General features: G+C 43.8%; 1 protein-coding gene across 1 annotated transcript in view; it reads right to left on the bottom strand.

Annotated features, from left to right (window-relative positions):
- Positions 1-6,282: 6,282 nt before the first annotated feature.
- The window catches only part of FAM20C (FAM20C golgi associated secretory pathway kinase), a 60,800-nt gene continuing 48,729 nt past the window's right edge, over positions 6,283-18,353 (bottom strand). Inside the window, exons 6-10 of the mRNA XM_056336268.1 lie at positions 10,822-11,002; positions 10,088-10,197; positions 8,426-8,507; positions 8,273-8,332; positions 6,283-7,449 (exon numbers count right to left, since the gene is read on the bottom strand). Of these exons, the coding sequence (XP_056192243.1) occupies positions 7,197-7,449; positions 8,273-8,332; positions 8,426-8,507; positions 10,088-10,197; positions 10,822-11,002 (686 nt within the window). The 3' untranslated portion in view covers positions 6,283-7,196. The remainder of the gene's footprint in view (positions 7,450-8,272; positions 8,333-8,425; positions 8,508-10,087; positions 10,198-10,821; positions 11,003-18,353) is intronic.

The following is an 18,353-nucleotide window of genomic DNA, read 5'->3' as shown; positions in this document are numbered from 1 at the left end:
TGCAGAAGATGTCCTCAAAGATAGCCCTCAGATGGACAATGAGGGTAAAGCACTTGGTCAGGCTCTTATGAATGGGGTCTGGAGGAATAAAGAATTTCACAGGAATGATCACACAAGCTCCTATCGAAGCCTACTGGGTGTATCACAAAGAGAGGGCTCTGTAGGCAAGACCAACGTAAGGAACCCTACTGCAAACTGTTGAGTCTGAAGACCACTGCCAGCATTAAAATGAAGTTCCAATTACAATGCAAAGACTTGGCTATAGATGCTTCTATTTATAAATAATGAATTTTGGAGTTTATTCAGGCTAAAAAAGCATCCATTAAAAATGGAAATCCAGTGCAAATCAGTGAAGCAGACAGCTAGAAATATAAAAAAAAGATAAGTAATAATAATAAATTATTTAAGCTTATCGCTAAGAAAGCCATGAGAAAGTCAGAGAGACTATTCATCTGTAAATGGAGCAGCGGAAGAAGATAACGGGCCTAAATTCTGCTGCTGCAAAGCTCTCACTGACTTCACTGATTAAGAAGGAGTTGCTTAAAAATCAGGAGAAAGGGTTCTGATTTCATCTGGAAAACAATGTGAACTTCGCTCAATGGACTAACCAGAAAAGCCTTTTATCGTCACTATTTATAAAGTGCTGCCTGTGGCAAAGATTCCTGGTGCTGCTCTAAGAGGTTGGACAAATTCTTATGGTGAAGGACTAAGGAGGATATGCTAGAAGGAAAGCTGCTTGCAATTTTGGACAGCCTGATTTGCTTAGTTTACAAGTCGGAAGAGGATTTGTCCTCCGTTTCCAAAGCTCAGCCTGAGAGCAGAGCAGTAAGTGTTGCTCCTGGCTTATGTATCAGTGTCTGCAAGAAAGTATTTGACTGTCAACTTGCCTTTGTCATTTGGGGTTTGTCACCCCGTCGTCCGTTCGTGTCCTGTCCCCCCCTCCCTGGGCTTCCTCCGCTGCATTGCTTACATTTTGCTGACAGCTTTAACTTTCATTTGTCATTTAGCTGTGCATGAGGATTCAGAAGATGCATGCAGATTGTACTCCTCACTTGATTTATGGCACCTTCTGCAGGCATCCAGGTGCTCCAGTGAGCAACGCGGACGTACAGGGATCACTATATTTCAGCAGACTCCAACAACCACCTCTGGAGTGACACATGGCTGGCACAAGAACAGCACCAGCAGCAGGAGGGATGAGATTTTAAATTGTCTGTCTTCTGGGTAGGATCTATCTTAAGTCGCCCTGGGATGTATTTTTGAAGTTATGACATGGTCAACTAAAGCACGTAGGTAGCTTTGTACATATGTCTATCAATCGGTCAGCACCTTTCTAGAAGAAGTGGCAAGGCATTTAGGGAGGCACATTGGGTCTGGCTGAGCCCCGTGGCAACCCTCACGGTGCTGTGCTCTGTACCCGTAGCCAGAGAGGTGCTGAATACACACTGGTGCTCCGGCTCCTGCTGAGCAGGGCTGGCACAGCACCAGGGCTGGCTCTGCCACATTCCCCCTCACCAGCACGCTGGGGGTGGGCAGGATCTTGGGAGGGGGCACAGCCAGGACAGCTGACCCACACTGACCAAAGGGATATTCCATGGCATATGTCTCAGATATAAAAACTAAGAGAAAGGAGGAGGGAGGGGTGTTCGTTATTTATGACATTTGCCTTCTGAAGCAACTGCTACGCACACTGAAGCCCGGCTGCCCTGGAAATGGCTGAACATCGCCTGCTGATGGGAAGTAGGGAATAACATCCTTCCACACATCCAACTTTTACTTTTGCTTCATTAAACTGCCTTTATCTTGACCTCCAAGTTTTTTCATCTTATTCCCCCCACCCCCCACCTTGCTGAGAAGGGGAGTGACAGAGCAGCTTGGTGGGCACCTGGCGTCCAGCCAACCTCAACCCACCACAGCAGGGATCCCAACGCCATTCATTACTGTGGCCAAGGCACGATGTGACCCAGATTCCCATATTCATAGAAGTGGAGAGTACTCTGGTCTGACACCTCCAACTCTGAGATAGTCTGCTTTAGTTCAAGCTGCCAATTCCATCTGCAAGCTGCTGGGTTTGGCCTGTATCTGAGCAAGATTCAAGGCATAACACATGCTACCTGTGACAGGGGAAAGGGGCTGATGGTGTATGAAGGTCATTTGAAAGAGAGGAGCTGATCTCCCAGCAAATAAGTAAGTCTTTATATAGTGGCAGTCCTCCTATCCTGCTCAAAATCCCCTTGTTTCATGTTAACTACATCAAAGTTGCATAAATGGAAAACCTCAGAAAGTGTTTAATATCTCTAAAAATATAGAGCAGCAGACAGCACGTATTCCAGCAGCCCTGGAAGACGATCTCTAGACACACACTTTTGCTCTGACCTTGCATTAGAGGCAGAGGTACTGGTACTGCCAAATCAATAGCCTCCTTCTTGCTTATGCTTCATTTTTACCCATGACCAAAGCTGGTATGACCTCAGTTCTCAGGTCTTTTGCCCCACCAAATTGAATTGCTTTCGATCTTTTTCCTAGACAGCCCCCAAAAGCATTGGATTAGTACTTTACTGATGCAAATGTAGAAGCTAGCAGATAATTCAGTTTGATCTGGTCACAGACTGAGTTATGGCTCGAGGCTACCTATGAATCACTTTTAACATAAAAAAATGTATTCTTAAGAAATCCAGCAGCTTCTAACTGGTAATAACTTGAAATTCCATGTGAAAACTTGTCCCAGGCAACTCAGTATTTCCCTTAAACACTCCATTTACAAAGAAACTTCCTTGTGCATGCTGATTTTTGTATGTTGAGCCCAAATACTTTAATAAACAACTACTGGCAAGAAAGACCATAGAAACAACCAATATCTGGAATAATTTCTGGAAAATTAATTTTGCGGTCATACATTCAGTACTAGAAGAAAGTTTGTTCCATCAGGGTACCAATTATCAAGGCTTTCCTATATGCCCAGCTCCAAGCACTTGTAGGCTGGGGCCACTAAAGCCTTGGGGCAGGGGCAGCCGTCAGGTGGGCTTTGGATGTGTTAACGGGACAGTGCTGTCGCTGCAATGGAATCGAGCAGGAATTCCCCCTTGGACAGGTACCACACACAGACCCACTCTCAGGAACTAGAATGCTCTTTGGACACTCCTCCCTTTCTCGCCCACATAGGACAAGTTCATTTTCAGTTCAGCACCCACAGGCAACAGTCAGGCTGAAATTCCAGGTTCCCTCCTCCTACATAACGCTCCTTGCTGTGGCTTACATTGTCTTCTCCTTCAGGCTTCCAGCCTGCCTATACCTCACGGGCTCTGCCTGGTACTGCTGATCACAACAGTGGTATCTTATTCAAATAATGAGAGCTTTTTTCTTTAGTTTGTGTGAATTTCCTTTGATGCTGAAATAACAGAAAAACAGCAAAACAAAACGAGGCTTTCATCGAATTACTCAGGAGAATATAGTAAGCTATTCTAGGCTGTCAGATACAGTTGTAATTAGGTGCATTTAGAAGTACATTATCTATTTTTAGCTGTTATTTATTGTGCATACTATATTTACTGAGCCCTTCTTGGTACATTATTGTTTAAGTGCTGTTGCTACGCCAGTTTTTGAGATCTGGAGACAAATAAATGTCAGAATCCAATTGGTTTGTTTTCTCAGAGTGAATCTTTTTTTCTGGTAAATATGTAGGACTCCTAAAGAGACATTACACCACGTCAGGCTAATCCTGCTTAGTTCATGGATTACTGACCTAATGCACAATGACAGCCCTTTCAGAGCCACCATCTTGCACCGCAGTAATCTGCTGTCACACGTGCGTGCTGAAGTGCACAACCCCTGCGCACCAAAACCACTGACCCCTCCCCATGGGAACCCCCAAGAACGAGCTGTCCCTGTGCAAAGGTACCTCAGATTGTACCCACTGCTGAGAGAGCTGGGAGAGCTCTCACCGCCCGTAGAGGGATGTGTTTCACCTCAGGACAGGAGAGCAAATCCCTTTGCTTAAAGGCTCTCAAAACCCCAGGAGGCTTTCAGGAGAAGAAATTCAGGCCAGCTGCTAGCTCTGCCTTGGGGCAGTGGAGATGCACCCCAAAAGAGTGGTTTGCCCCTCCCTGGGCTGTACGGAGCTATTCTCCAGCCTGCATTAGCCCCAAGAGCTGAGAGCTCAAAGGCAGAGCCACAAGGTCACTCCTCGGTTCCAGTTTCCCGTCTCTCATGCCCACTCACCCCTGCCCACGCAGGAAAGAAATAACAGAACAAGGCAATAATTCTTTTCCCTTCCCAAATACCTGAAGAATTAATATGAGTCAAAACTCTCGTTACCTGGCAGCATGAATGCAAACACTCCAGAGCTTCCTGGTAGATACTGAGAAGCAACTCCACAGCTTGTTTTAATTAATCAGCCCTTCTACTTCTGGCAATATCCTCCAGATCAGTCCCATGTGCTCAGCTCCCTGGCCACACAAAGGGCCTGAACTCAGCTCTTGCTACTCACTGCCTGAGCACCCTGCAGTGTATTTAGGCTTGCACGGCTCAGGTGTGGTTAATTCACCCCAATTTCCCATTGGAGGCACAGAGGAAAGGAAAACTCTGTCTGCACCTTAGTTATTTATCTCCCTTCTTCCAAGATGCTTACACGTGTCATGCCAAAGAAAAGCCTCCCCTTCAGCTTTTCTGTATGTCTAATTTAGGACTGGAAACAAGAAGAACCTTTAGAGGACTAGAAAGCTTTAGCACAGAGCTTGCAAGGGGAAGCGTCAAAGTGCAGGAAAGGAAAGAAACTGGAGGCTCTACAGAGCCGGTTACAATACAGCAAGGATGAGTGACCTTTAGTTAACTATTCTACAGAAACATTACTAATTCTGCTTATAGAAATTCAGAACCAGGTTCATAACAGTACATTTATATCCCTGACAGCACCAGGCAGTCTTCTGCAAAGACCTTCAGCTTGAACCACCCAGCCAGGAGCACCTGACCTACAACCCAGCTTCTAAAGAACAAAGACCTTTGATACATCTGCTCTTCTCTGAGCTAAGAGGCTGCCAAGTACTGCTTCCCAAAAGAAGACGAGGTCTGCAGACCCAGAGCCCTTGGCTGACCTGACCCTAGAAGCAGAAAGCAGGGCTGGAATGGGAAGGCGATTTTACATCCCCGTCTGCTGTCCTGGCACAATCTCACAGTGATAAAAAGCTGCACCTGCATGAAAACCACAGCCAGGCATTGAGGATAAAGGAAGGATAATATCCCTTGTTTTGTCTTTTTGATAAACCTATGTTTGGGGTCTTTTTGGCTAACGGGGACAGTGAGATTGTAGTGCAAGTGCTATGCTACAGAGAACATCTTTGCTACTGTAGGTGGGTTTTGGAAAGTGGAAAAAAAAAAAGCTATGGAGTAAGAGAAATTTTCTAAGTTTGTAGACAGTTGTATAATCTGAGATGTTCTGTTCTCTTTGTATGCTATGTATGTGAGGGTCATGAGAATTTGAAATGGGCAGTAATATAGTAAAATACTTTTTTTTTTTTTTCTTACTGATAATATACCAACCTAAGAAGTGAATGAGACTATATGGTAGCTCTTTCTTGCATTCATAATTTTAATATGCTGAAGTGCCTACATTTTTGTGTATCTGGCTACAACCTTTTAAAGTACATGCTTACAAATCCCTGAGAAGAAAGACATAAAATAAATGACAGCTTTGAATTATAGTTGCGATGAACATTGTCATAATAAATTCTTTCCTCATCCAAAAGAGCAATGAGGGATTCCTTCTGTACCACACCATGTTTTCACAAGTCAAATACAGCCACTTGTTCAATTAATAGCTTCCTTTTGGGCTGAAAGTCTGCACACCTATTACGTAAACTCGGCTGAATGTGATTCAAAACCATTTGGTTAAGAAAACCATGCTTCTAGGTAATTTAGGGTGAGATTTTGGGGGTTGTGCAAGGGCTTTTGCTACCTACATCAGAGGCACGGCTGTACCTAAATCCTCTGAGCAGCGTGTCAAGCCATAATCTTTTAGAGGTGTTGCTCTACAGCTTGTTTCTACAGCTGTAACTGCAAGAGGAAGGGATGCTGAAATACTAGTCAATGCTTCCATATTTTTCAACACCATGGTCCTTATCGAGTTGTAATGTATATTAGTCATCAGTTCCCTACTTAAACTTAATTTGCAGTTGCTACATAGGGATGACAACTAAAACACCTACTTCTGGAATACTCAGCTGCTGTGTACAGCTCTGCACTGAACGAGACTTCCAGTGAAAAACGAATCCATTTAGACACGATGGCTACACATTTTGCCATATCTTTATTGCACTTTTACCACGTTGCAAACAATTCCACAAAAATGCTGCAAAAGTAAGCCTAGAGCTGCTGAAAGCAGCTTTTTACCCATATATGTATATATTTACACAAAACTATCAAAAGCGAAGTTGAAAAGTAGCAGCTCAGCTATGATAGTCTAGAAAGATAAGAGCTGCCACCTCCTTATGGACAAATAGTACAACTTGTCATTTTACATCACTTTGTAAAACCAACATTCAAGTATTCCTGTCAATGCACAATTAGTGAAATTCCCTTCTGGTAACCACTGTATTTATTATTATTATTATAATTATTATTTTTGCCTTTAAAAGTTCATAATGCCTTAACCCTTTAAATGCTGAGTAGCCAGGGGAAAAAAAGCATTCAATTTAAATAAGATACAGTGGATTAGAGCACTTAAAGGGTTAACACAATACTAAGTGGACTGTCACCACAAATAAAGTGTGAGTCACAAAACTATGTCGCCCCTCTTAGTTAAATTTGGTAGGTAGGTCTGGGGTTTCATAGATATACCATATATAAATACAAAATATTAAGTAAAGGCCTCCTTTCTATACAAAAAGGACAGGAGGTGTTTTGCTATCAGACTGTTGTCTGTCAATGATCTGAGTATTTTCTGAATCTTTTCATAATCTCTCTTTAGGAACTAATGAAAAGCATCACATTAGGCTTATTTTTCTTAATTCTTAATGAACTAATCCTTTGCAGAGTCTACACTTTACCTACTTTGGGAACAATTATATCTCATTTCTGAATTCACTGAATTCACAAAGTGGCATACACAGTCTTTTGCAAGACTTTTTTTTTTTTTTTTTTTTTTCTTTTTCCTCTTTGAATCTTCTTTACTTGGCTGGTAAAAACGTAGTCTTGCGATTTCACTACCTCTCAGTCGTAACAGTGTTAACATCAGTGTTAAAGTCATTTTCAACCACATTGTCATAACCATCCTTTTCTATACAGTCACTAACAGCCTTGAGGACAATCCGCAGCCGCCTGTCCATCGCCTCCAAGTGAGGCTGGTAAAGAATGGGAGCTATTTTATCTTTTAGTAAAGATTCCTTCATCAAGAGACTTAGTTTGTATTCCTCCTTGGCTAACAGCTGTAATCGCAGATAGGTAGACTTCCTTATTCTAAAAGAAAAAGGAGAAAAAAAAATGCAAATCAGTGTTTTCATCACTATTGATCCTGAGAGGGCTAAAAGGCTTATTATAGTCAGCATAGCAATAATAGTGTCAAAACCTGATGTGATGTGAAACGATGAGAACCAGGCAGTGCCACAGTCCTAACGAGCCGCTGGCATGGTCCCCTGGCCAGCGATCTATGGGAGCCCTTAGACATGGAGAGGTTTTGGAGCACAGCTCTGCAGTCAAGTGCAGACAGCCTTCGTGCTCCTCAGCTGGGTAAGGCACCAGCTGGATCTGGTGCAGCATTCCTAGGGCCACGTCCATCTTGGCAATGACAAGCGTGACGCACGTGGCACCGAGCTGGGCATGGGCAATGGCAGTGGGGGCTCCTGGCAGCTCACCCTGCAGGGACACCCAGCACCGCCACAGACACACAGCTCACCCTGCGTCCCAGCCATGCGAAGCTGAAACTCTAAATGTCACCTGCCCTCTCTGACAATCCTGGCCACGGGCGCCAAGGAAAGCCGTTGAGAAGCTCTTTAACAAGCTGGGCTATGTTTTGCCACTTGAGTTCCATGGGACATGTATTTTGTCTTAATAAAGCCTCCCACAACAGCTCGCAGCCACGCGCCTGCAAGGTCCTGATCTCAACAAAGCACTTAACGCGTTCGTGCCAACGCGCAGGGCTAGCTCGGGACAGGCTCCCTCGGCGGGATCGTAACATCTCCTCCCCTCTGCGGTATGCAATAAAAGATTCACTTGAACATTTCAGTCCTGTTAGTGGAAACAACTGTATAAAATGGGAAACAACTCCAGAAGTGAAACGTACCTGCAGCACTGGTTTAAAGGCACCAATATGGAAAGTTCATCATGGGAATATTTTCCAAACCTATTTAAAGATAGAGCAACAACATCACAAAGGCTGTTTTAAGGACTAACTTTTTTCTTTTTTTTCCCTAGAAAGATTATTAAAGGTATTTACCCTCTTCCATTATCTAAGTGGATAATAAATGTTTCATTTCCGAACTTCTCAAAGGTCTCGTAGTGATGTCGATCCATGTTACCTACAGGATAAGGAAGAAAAAAAGACTGTTCTCGCTCTGGCTGCTGCTGAGCCTGCAGGTCAGGGCAGTACAAAATCCATGGTTCAGTGAGAAGCCCAGTGCTCCCCAAACACGACAGCTGTGTAGGGCAGAGAAACCAGTGGGCCTACTGAACTCATTTGCTTCTACTGCTGGAAACCCCAGCGTGCCATACTGGAAAATGGACTGTTATGCCTCAGGGCAGTTTTCAAGCTCTGTGTAACTTTTATACTTAAGCTCTAGCAGACTCAGCAGGAGACAAAGCCAACCTTCCCACCCTCCAGCAACCCCTCCTGGGGTACACCAAGGAAATACCTCTCAAGTATGATGACATCTCAGCTGTTTGGGGAGCCTTGTCACCTGTGAGGTAGCTATGTCTTAAGCCAGCAGAGCTCCATCAATGAAAATGAGCCTGGCTGCTCTACCCTGGGTCGCTACCGTACGTAAAGCAGCCATGGGCACATGTGCCAGGTGTGAGGCTTAGTTAAGGGAGGGGAAAATGCATTCGTCAAGCAGGGAAGTTAATCCATCTGACTTTGCTAATATTGTATTAAACTTTGTGAACCATGACGAAACATCTTGGTTTTCCTCTAATAAGAACTTTGTCTAAATTTCTAGATGCCTGGAAACAAAAACAATATTATGGCTCTAACATATAGAGCAGGATGCTCCCGCAGTGGTACAGCTGAGCAGATCTCTTTGGGCACCCATGGCAGGCAGAGGCATGTTCTGCTTTTTAAGGTCAAGGTGCAGAGTACCGGTGCCAAGCTATGAATTTTGTCTTCATGGCAGGGGTCTTGAGCCACTTATAGATGCCACATATGGCTCCAGAGCTGTGATTTGGCCTCTCCTGCTGCAGCCCATTGCAGAAATCTCAGCAGTGGCAATGGCAGAGGATATTTCCATGCTGGCTTGTGTCCAAGGACCAAGCATGTATGTCGGCACCTTACAGGTACATTAGCTGCAGCAGAACAGGTTTGACATGAGAATGTCTCAGTGTTAACCACTGAGTACGCTTGGAATAGGTTGCTGTTACCTGCTTGTTAATAACTGTTTTATTCCAATAAGGTTACATGAACAGAAAAAAACCCCTTCCGGATACATATCACAGTTGCCTTTGTGACAAAGCAACATTTCTTTTTTTTTTTTCCCCCTCTCTGGCAGTTTATAGAGCAAGCAGCAGTGAATACTACTGCAGGCTGAAAACAATGTGCCAATAATGAACCGTCTTTGCATGTGCATCCAGGAGCCGTATGTTACAATGCTAAAGCACTCACTAAAGCAAACTGTGAAGCCCTTAACTGTTGTGAAGGAGACTAGCCTGACCTGTGTTCATCTTCACTCTGCATTTTTGAACATCTTTGTTCCTTTAATCTGCACTGATGGGAATATACAACCATGTAAATCTGCATTTTCTCATCATCATCTAGCACTGCACATACAGTAAATGCAGCTTCAACTATGCTTTAGCAAACTGCTGAGCTATGCATAGCAGTGTAGAAAGAAATGGTTCTTATTCTAATTAAGTGTTGCATTTAATTTTTGAAAAAGATGAAACATACCCATTAGGAAATCAAAAACTGTCATATCCATTACATCCAGAATTCTGGTCCCACTGTCATATGGGGGTGTTTGTTTAACCTCTTCACAATAATCTGGATCAACTTCCCATCTGGAAAAGCCAACATTTTGATATTTTATGTGACATACAAAACTTACTAAGTATTGCAAAAAAAAAAAAAAAAAAAAGTGATTTTGCAAATATCTCTAGTTGCATCACGTTCAACTGAGGGCAGGGTCAGGCAGAGGCAGCAAATTCTTCAGGCTGCTTCCAGTAATGCAGGCAACTGATAAAGATTGTGAATGAGGAAAAAGGAAGAAGACCACAAGACTGAAAACTATCTGGTTAATAACTTCACGATTTAGGAGACCAGCTGCACCATCAGTCATATGATGAAAACATCTGAGACTTGTTCAGGGCTGCTGATAGCAGTGAATCTTTCTCCCTCTGACAGGACTTAAGACAGGTCCTGTTGCAGCCTGTCAAAGCCACTGGAGGTATCTGTCCCACGAGGGAATTACGCCATTGAAGGTCCTTTCAGGTTCAGGACCATAAGCTGGAGCTCCTTGCAAGTGTAAGAACTCTGTCCCTTCCCAGGAGCTGGACCCACTGAAGAAATGCAGGTGTTCTCCTAAGCCTTAATGCTTTAGATCAGTCGAGGGCAGTAATTGCAGTACCGTTTTATTTTCCTATTGCCCTTGGCAGCTGGCAAACCCTTTGCTCACCACTACTCACTCTGCTTTCTTTCGCTTGTGGTAGGAACGTCTCCAAGGGTTTCTCCAGGTTTTCCTTTTCGCTAAAGACAAATCTGGTAGGAAAGCAGCCAGAGAACCTTCAATCTGATCTGGTTTTCCACACAGGGCGTGCTCTGTTGAGCAGTAGTAGGAGCATTCCCCATAGAAGCAGATGTTGTTGGCTGGCAAATAAAGGAAAAGAGTTTTAAAACCTACCCTTCAATTAGCGTTCAAGAATTCATAAAAGCACTGATGCATGTATGAGTGGAAATAAATCTCAGACCCAAAACCCCGTTACCACACAGTTTTCTTCTACTGAAACCACCAGAAAGACATTCATTTCAGTGACTGGGATCACGCCCTATGCTGAGCTCTCTGTGAATACTTCCAGTCTATTTATATTAAAAAAATAAAATAAAATAAATATATTTTAATCCTTTCCCTTCTCCTTTCATTTTCGCAGACTGATACATCCTTTGGGATATATTTGTTACCCCAGGCTGGAACCTGAAATCCCAGAGCTGAACAAGTGGCACATGTTCAAAATTAAGTCACCTTTCAAAATCTTGGCTCGTTTAAGAACAGACGTCACTGTCTCATTCATTTACTTGCTGGTAGGAGAAGAACTGGCAGTTTTACTAAGGAGAATTATTTACCATGAAGACTCATGTGGGGGTGTGTATGGAAGGTGGAGATAGCACAGATGTAACTGTGCCAGCACACATCCCAAACGCAAATGTCTTCCTCCGCACATCATGTTACTCCAACAACCACAGAAAAAGAACCTGCAGCAGCTTTTGGAGCATGTGTTATCTTAAAACGTCCCCGAAGCTGCCACCACATATTTCTGTACAACAGGAACACCCACCTGTTTACAAAAACTCCCTTCCCACGTGAACTCACTGGAGGTGGGAGAGAGCTGCTCACCCCCAAACTGCACCAACGTTGGACTATGAACAGAACACTGCTGATCTTGTCGGTGTGCTACAACTCTTCTGACGATGCCTTATGCACATAAAATGACATTAGAGGAAGACTGTGCCCTTTCCTTATGGTAATGCATGAAGCTGAGAAGTCACATTGCTTCCTAATTCCCCACAAGGTCTCTAAATTCAAATATGACTTCTGAGCTACTCTCCCTTTGGCCAAGCTTGGTATAAAGGCAGCAGGAAGAGCTGGTCAATAGAGGGAGGTGGTTTTCTGCTTGCCACAGAAGACCCCGTGGCTCGGAAAGGTAAGCTGGTGGGGTTTCATCGCAGCGATGCCCTGCAGCACACCGTCTCACACATCACCGTGATGTCCCCCTGGTCCAGACATAACCCATGGCCGGCAAAGAGCCTGGCAGAGATGGTACACCACCGGTGGGCAGTGCCAGGGAGACAATGAGCCAAGCAGACAGGCAGCAATACTGACCCCACTGCTATGGAGAGAGGAGGAGGGACAAACAGAGCAAGGAGCTGCAGTTGGGGAAGAATCAGTAGGAGAACATGGAAGAACAATAAGGTCTCGTGATGTTTTCCATTGTATTAATTAGCTGCATTACCTGGGACTGACTGCTAACCACGGAATGACACCAAATAATTGGATGATAAGGCTGATGTGTTACTATTTGACAGTGTCTCAGCTCTTCATTTCCAGGTCTCTGTGCATGGCCATCAGATTTGTCTGTTAAGTTGTAAGTGTTTTACTCTGGAGACAGCCTTTTCGCATCCCTCTGTTGTGACTGATGCCTAAGGACCACTCATCTACCTGTGCTCAGGAACAACTCCAACCCAAACCTGTGTATTTACTTTCACAGGGTTGGCTCATACCAGTTAAATATATCCTGACTGAGTCCAGAAATATTTACCCTGTGGTCAAAAACCTTGTTGACAATTACTAAAAGAGAAGTACTTCAGGGAAAGGAAAATGAAGAACAGAAATTAAAAAAGGAAGCAAGGGAGCACTCAACATGTCTATACTTTGAATTTAGTAATTTAAAGTGTTTTACCATGTAGAATATCCTTTCTTAAAAATTATTCTAAGAATTTTTCCTTACGTGTAAGTCATACTTAGTCCCTTAACATTTTAGTTAAAGGAACAGTAGTTTGGGACTTCCAATGGGCTATGAAGTGCCCGTGTCCCTGGCCAACAGGCCACTCTGCTACTTGCTATAAACCACAGCACAAGTCTCGGTGCTGCCCATCACACAATATGCCTATTTTTCCTTGTAAGCAAGTCACTATCATAACTCCTATCTCTGAGGGTGAAGTTTTGAAAACCTTTTTACAAAATGTATGGGAAAAGAGCGGTCGCAGTTAGGGAAACTTGGGTTGGAACGGACACCAGAGGCCTCTGGGCCAAGCTACAGCTTTGGGCCAGCTTCTCCAGGTTAAAACCCTCCGAAACCCTCAGCTTCTCCTTGTACACCAGATGCACCAGCTCCAGGACCATCTCAGTGGTCTCCAGGACCATCTCCTTCAGACTCACTCTCTTCATTAGTCTAAATTAAGTGTAAAGTCAACATCTAGCCAAGCCCAACCGAACGCAGCCCGGGGCGTGCTGCCCTGCAGTCTCTAACCTCTCATGGGTTTCCTTCTCAAAAATCCTGTGGCATCATGGACTTGGCGTAGCTTTCGCACAGTTGACGCAGGTGCCTCAACTTTGCCTTTGATCATCCTGGCAAAACCAGGAGGGCTTCATGCCTCCCTGCGAACCTCGTCCATAATTCAGGATGGAAGTCAACAGTTGTCCAAGCACCTGTGGGCAGCACTGCCAGCTGCAGATGGCCTGCAAACGGCAGGATCATGCTGGGCCCTTAGGAAGGGTGGGATATGCTCAGCCAAGAAAAACCAGGGAAAAACATCTGTGATTTATACCCTTAAAAGAAATTATTACAGACAAAACATTTCAAGGGGTTCCAGGCCGCCACAAGGGATGATTTGCAAGAAATCACAGACAGATGCTGCTCTCTGCAGGCCAGCACAGAAGAGCTAGGAGATAGAAAGAGATCCCTCATTCCTGGGCACCTGCTGCCTCGGTGGGATGGTGGCTCTCGGCTGCGCTGCAGCAAAGGTTTACGTTTGTACCGATCTGAAGCTGCAGCAGGGCTTGTGCTTCAGTTCAGCTGTGTCAGCATCACCTGCTTGTCTATGGAGGGAGGGATCCCATGCAGATTTATCTTGATTGCCTGAGACAATTTACCTTCCAGGGTTTCTATGACCTGACTTCCACCTGGAAGCGGGAAGCCGATGCTCGGTTATCTGCTGCCGTAACTGTTTTGTAAAGAGCAAAAGGCCCAGCAATGCCCCTCCCGTGCTATCGCAGCCTCTGCTGCTCACTATGTAAATCTGACCTTTCAAAGAAGGAATTATATTAAACACAGCATTTTGCACAGTGGGAAGATAAATGCTGTGTTTAATAGTTTGCTTCTGACTTTAACTTTGGGAACAATGAAACCCTGCTCCGTATTGTCAACGAAAGCAACCGGGACTAATCATTTGACAGTAATCACACATTCGTATCCAGATAAATCTTCAGGAAAGCTTGGGGGCTACGGCAGCAATGGCATTCACTGCTGCAGAGTGACACAGCTAGCACGTGTGCTGCCTGTGCTGTGCTGGTCTGCCCATCCCCACACTGGCTGGGCTCCTTCAGCTATTGATCTTCCCACAGACCCCCACCACCTGCAACGGGAGTCCAGTCCTCCCAGCAAAGGATGTGTCTGGTCATTAAGACAGCAAACTCGCAGTAAAACTACATAAGTACTTCTTGGTGAGATGTTACTTTCGATGGCAAAGCTTTTTTTTTGCCAGCTGTTACTCTCCCTGTTGGCTCAGACCAGTGGTACTTACTCTCCACAGCTCCTGTCTGATTTCTGGGGGTAGTGGAGGTGAAAAGATACTGTATCTCAAGTTACTATTAATGAAATTAAGTGCTTTGATTGATACAGAATGGACATCTTGGAATGTCTACCCAAGTTCTTATATACAAGCGGTGAGATGAAGCAGCCTGAATTATCTAGGGAAACATTAATTTTTAAGGTTTCTTAAAAATGTAGGGAAGAAAAGAGGTACCAAATATAGAAAAGCACAGTTCTCATTTAAGACTTCAAGGTGCAGTAGCAAGCCTCTTTGAAACCTAAGTAGGTGACCCACATTCTGCACAGCAGGCTGAGGGTGAAATTCCAGCTAGAGACACAAGCCCAGTGTTCACCAGCAATCCCATGCTAAGAGCAGGGTTTGGCCTTTCGAAGGCAAAACTAAGAGGGAAGGGGAGATGAGGTCTATTGGATTGCAGTCCTCCTCCCATTAAACTCGCCCAGCCCATACGTTCCTCAGTCATTCCATACAGGTGTTTCTGTACAGACCCCTGTCATAGGTAAAAAACCACCAGGAATTTATGCTCCTGCAGAGTGGGTAGAAATGGCAACAGCAGCAGCACTGGCAAACCAGAAAGGAAGGGATGCTTATACATGCTGAAATGTTAAAATGCTAAGAATTTGCTACATGCAAACTCCTTTGTTAAAAAACCAAAATTGTTTCCCCAAAGCACTAGAGAGGCAAAAGAATCTCAAGCAGTGCCACAAATGTCTGACTTTCATTATCTGAGGAGGAACGGATACAATACATAATGAAATCCACGCACAAATAATTGTCTGGTGACCGAAACTCCAGCTAATTATAACAATTAAGAACCGGAGTGTCTGTGTACTCATCTGCACACTTCCTGTGTGTCATCCTGATAGCCGGACAATGATTTTTCTCAGGAAGAAAAGGAACAAGTGGAGATACCTTGAAGCAAATTGTTTGGCAGAGCAATTCTTTTATTGAGATTTGCACGAGCATTAATAGAGGACATTTAGCAAGCCTGTACAATTGGAGTACTGGAAAGAATTCTGAATATTTACTAAAGCAATGCATGAAAAGATCTTTCTTTCACCTGCTCAAAATAGTAAGTAATTCAGAATTTCTATTGTTTGCTGAGAGGGAGAAAAAAAATCCATAATCCCTTGGAATTGGTTAATATGAACAAAACCATAGTGCTTACTAGCTGTGTAACATTGATTTCTTTAAGCTGCTGCCTCAATTACTTCCAAAATGAAGGCTGACATCATTAATATGCCTCTTTTTTCCTAGCAAATTACCATTCATTTGTAAGACTAGCAGGCTACTGCAGTCTGCCCTACTGCAAAGGATGTAAAATTAATTTAAATAATTACTGACCTAATTCCATTTCTCATGTTTAGTCCAAACTGCCTGGAAGTGCACTTTTCCGCAATCTGCTTTCTCTCTGAATGCAGCCTAATGCATCGACTGACCTGTCTGCTCGCAGCCATTTCCACTTTCTGATGGAAGAAGGGATGCTGCTCCGCAGCGCGCTCCAAAACTACAACTGCCTGCAGCTTCCTGGCCCTGATTTCCATGCCTGATGGGACAAGTGAGATGGCCCAGGCGTGGAAATGCAGTGAGGTTTCTTCCAACACATCTCTGCACTGGTCCAGGGAATAACACAGTATACAGATGAGCATCATCAATATTTACCCTCTGAGTGTTTCCACTGCAAACAGTGGTCTCCTAGCCAGAGGGGAAGACCTTTCCATAAAATCAATTACATTTAGCACTCATTTCAAGAGATGTATGTGGGTGCATGGAGAGGGATACATTGCCAGCAGACAGCACATGTCCCCATGACCATTAATTATCTCTGAGCACCCGTGGGGATGGAGATGCAGAGACACAGCCACCTGAAATGCTGTCCCAGAGGGGCCTCAATAGCTCAGGGTGGCTGCACAGGCTGCTTCTTGCAAGTATCTATGTGTAATGCCCCAATTTCTTGGGTTTGTGACCAGTTCTCCCTCAAAACCAACCAACTTTGCCACACCTCATCTGCCAGAGTGGCCAAGTCAGCCTCTTCCAGCCTTCCCCAGGCTTCCCATTCCCTCTCCATCCTCACCTCCCCAGGCCACGGGGTTCATCTCAGCACCCTTCTCTTTTCCCTTCTCTGCCCTCAATCTGCTGCTTCAGCTGCCTGCTAGGTTTCTGAATTTGTTTCTAAATGCTTAATTTAGGACATTTATTACTTTTTCATTAAGCATTAATTAATGCCTGCCTTTTAAGGTCAGTATGAAATACAAGACGGAGGTTGGGAATATGTTAATGAGAATCTGACTAATTAAACTGGGGACTTGTAGGGAAGAACTCTGACGAGTAACCAACATGATTTAAGCAAAGTATATTGATTTATGAAATGTAAAATTGAAAGAAAAATTAATTGCTTAAGCGTTTTATTCTCCAGAAAAGCCTGATTCATAGTTAATCAAATATTTTAATTGAATTTATCAGTGGCCTCTAAATAAATTTGAGTAAAGGATTATGTTTGGATCATCCCTTGGATGTCTAGAATTTCATAATGACAAGATAAAGATCTTCATCCAAACCGGCAGCTTTAACTCTGCATTGCTGTGCTGTGGCTGCTGTAAGCTGCTCGGTACTTGAGTACAGTTTGGTAATTCTCAGAAATCACTCAAGTTCACCCCTAAGCCTTGATACATAAACTGGGAAGCTAAAAAGCAAGCAAACCTACTAATCCGTGTCTTACTTGCTAAAACGGGAATAGAATGGTTTATATTTCAAATGAGCCAAAGAACCTTGTGCACATAAACAGTCACAAGATTTTTTTGCTGTCTTTTGTGATTGTTTGCCCACATAAACTCAAGCAAAAAAAAAAAAAAGAAAAGTAGACCAAGAAAGACAGACAAGGAAGGGGGAGAGAAAGTGACTGAGGCACAAGTGCCTAGCTGGAGCATACAGAAGTGTCTGCACATCAGGTTTGGTGAACACTGTGGCCATGTACTGTCACCATGCACTGTCACCACTGTCACCGTGATTGTACATGTAGAATTGGAGCACTCATAACACAGGGTAGGATGAAACCTTTTGTAATTATGTAATGTATTTTACAAGTGAAGTTACTGGAATAAATAAGTGTCTGCTCAACTGTGTCCTGCAGAGCTGAACATAAATATGAAGCTCAAAGTAACAGCTGTAACAATGACTTCATTGGTGATCATGAAAGTGTGATAAACATTTTAAGACAGAAAGCTTGGCAATGACAGGGTTCTGTTTTTTAGCTAACAGCAACAAATTACAGTTCCAGCAGGAGAAACTGTAATTAAGTCTTTGGATCTTGGCTTTGGGGATCTGGGATACACAGCTTCTGGCCAATCACACACTGAGCAAGAGAGAGATCTCTGCAGATTTCTGCTCCAGATTGCCTGTTACACAAGTCACAGCCTGAGTTGAGCAAAGCGCATTTGCATGCAGCTGAAATAATACAAGTTAAGCTCACTGGAACGTAGCTACATGTTTTGGATTGAACGTTTCCCTATATATTATTTCTCTAAGAACGTGGTTATGCAGGTATTTTTGTGCCTTAAATCAGAGCCTTAATTTCTCCATCTCAGCATCCCAGATACTAAACATAGATGATACCACTTTCTTCCACCCTTTGCCCATCTTTACCTATCCCAGCTATACATTCTGGTGAGCAGGG

Source organism: Falco biarmicus, chromosome 4, assembly GCF_023638135.1.
Source record: "Falco biarmicus isolate bFalBia1 chromosome 4, bFalBia1.pri, whole genome shotgun sequence".
Taxonomy (NCBI): Eukaryota; Metazoa; Chordata; class Aves; order Falconiformes; family Falconidae; genus Falco; species Falco biarmicus.
The sequence above is the reverse complement of the archived record's forward strand: the minus strand, read 5'-3'. Positions and strand labels throughout refer to the sequence as shown.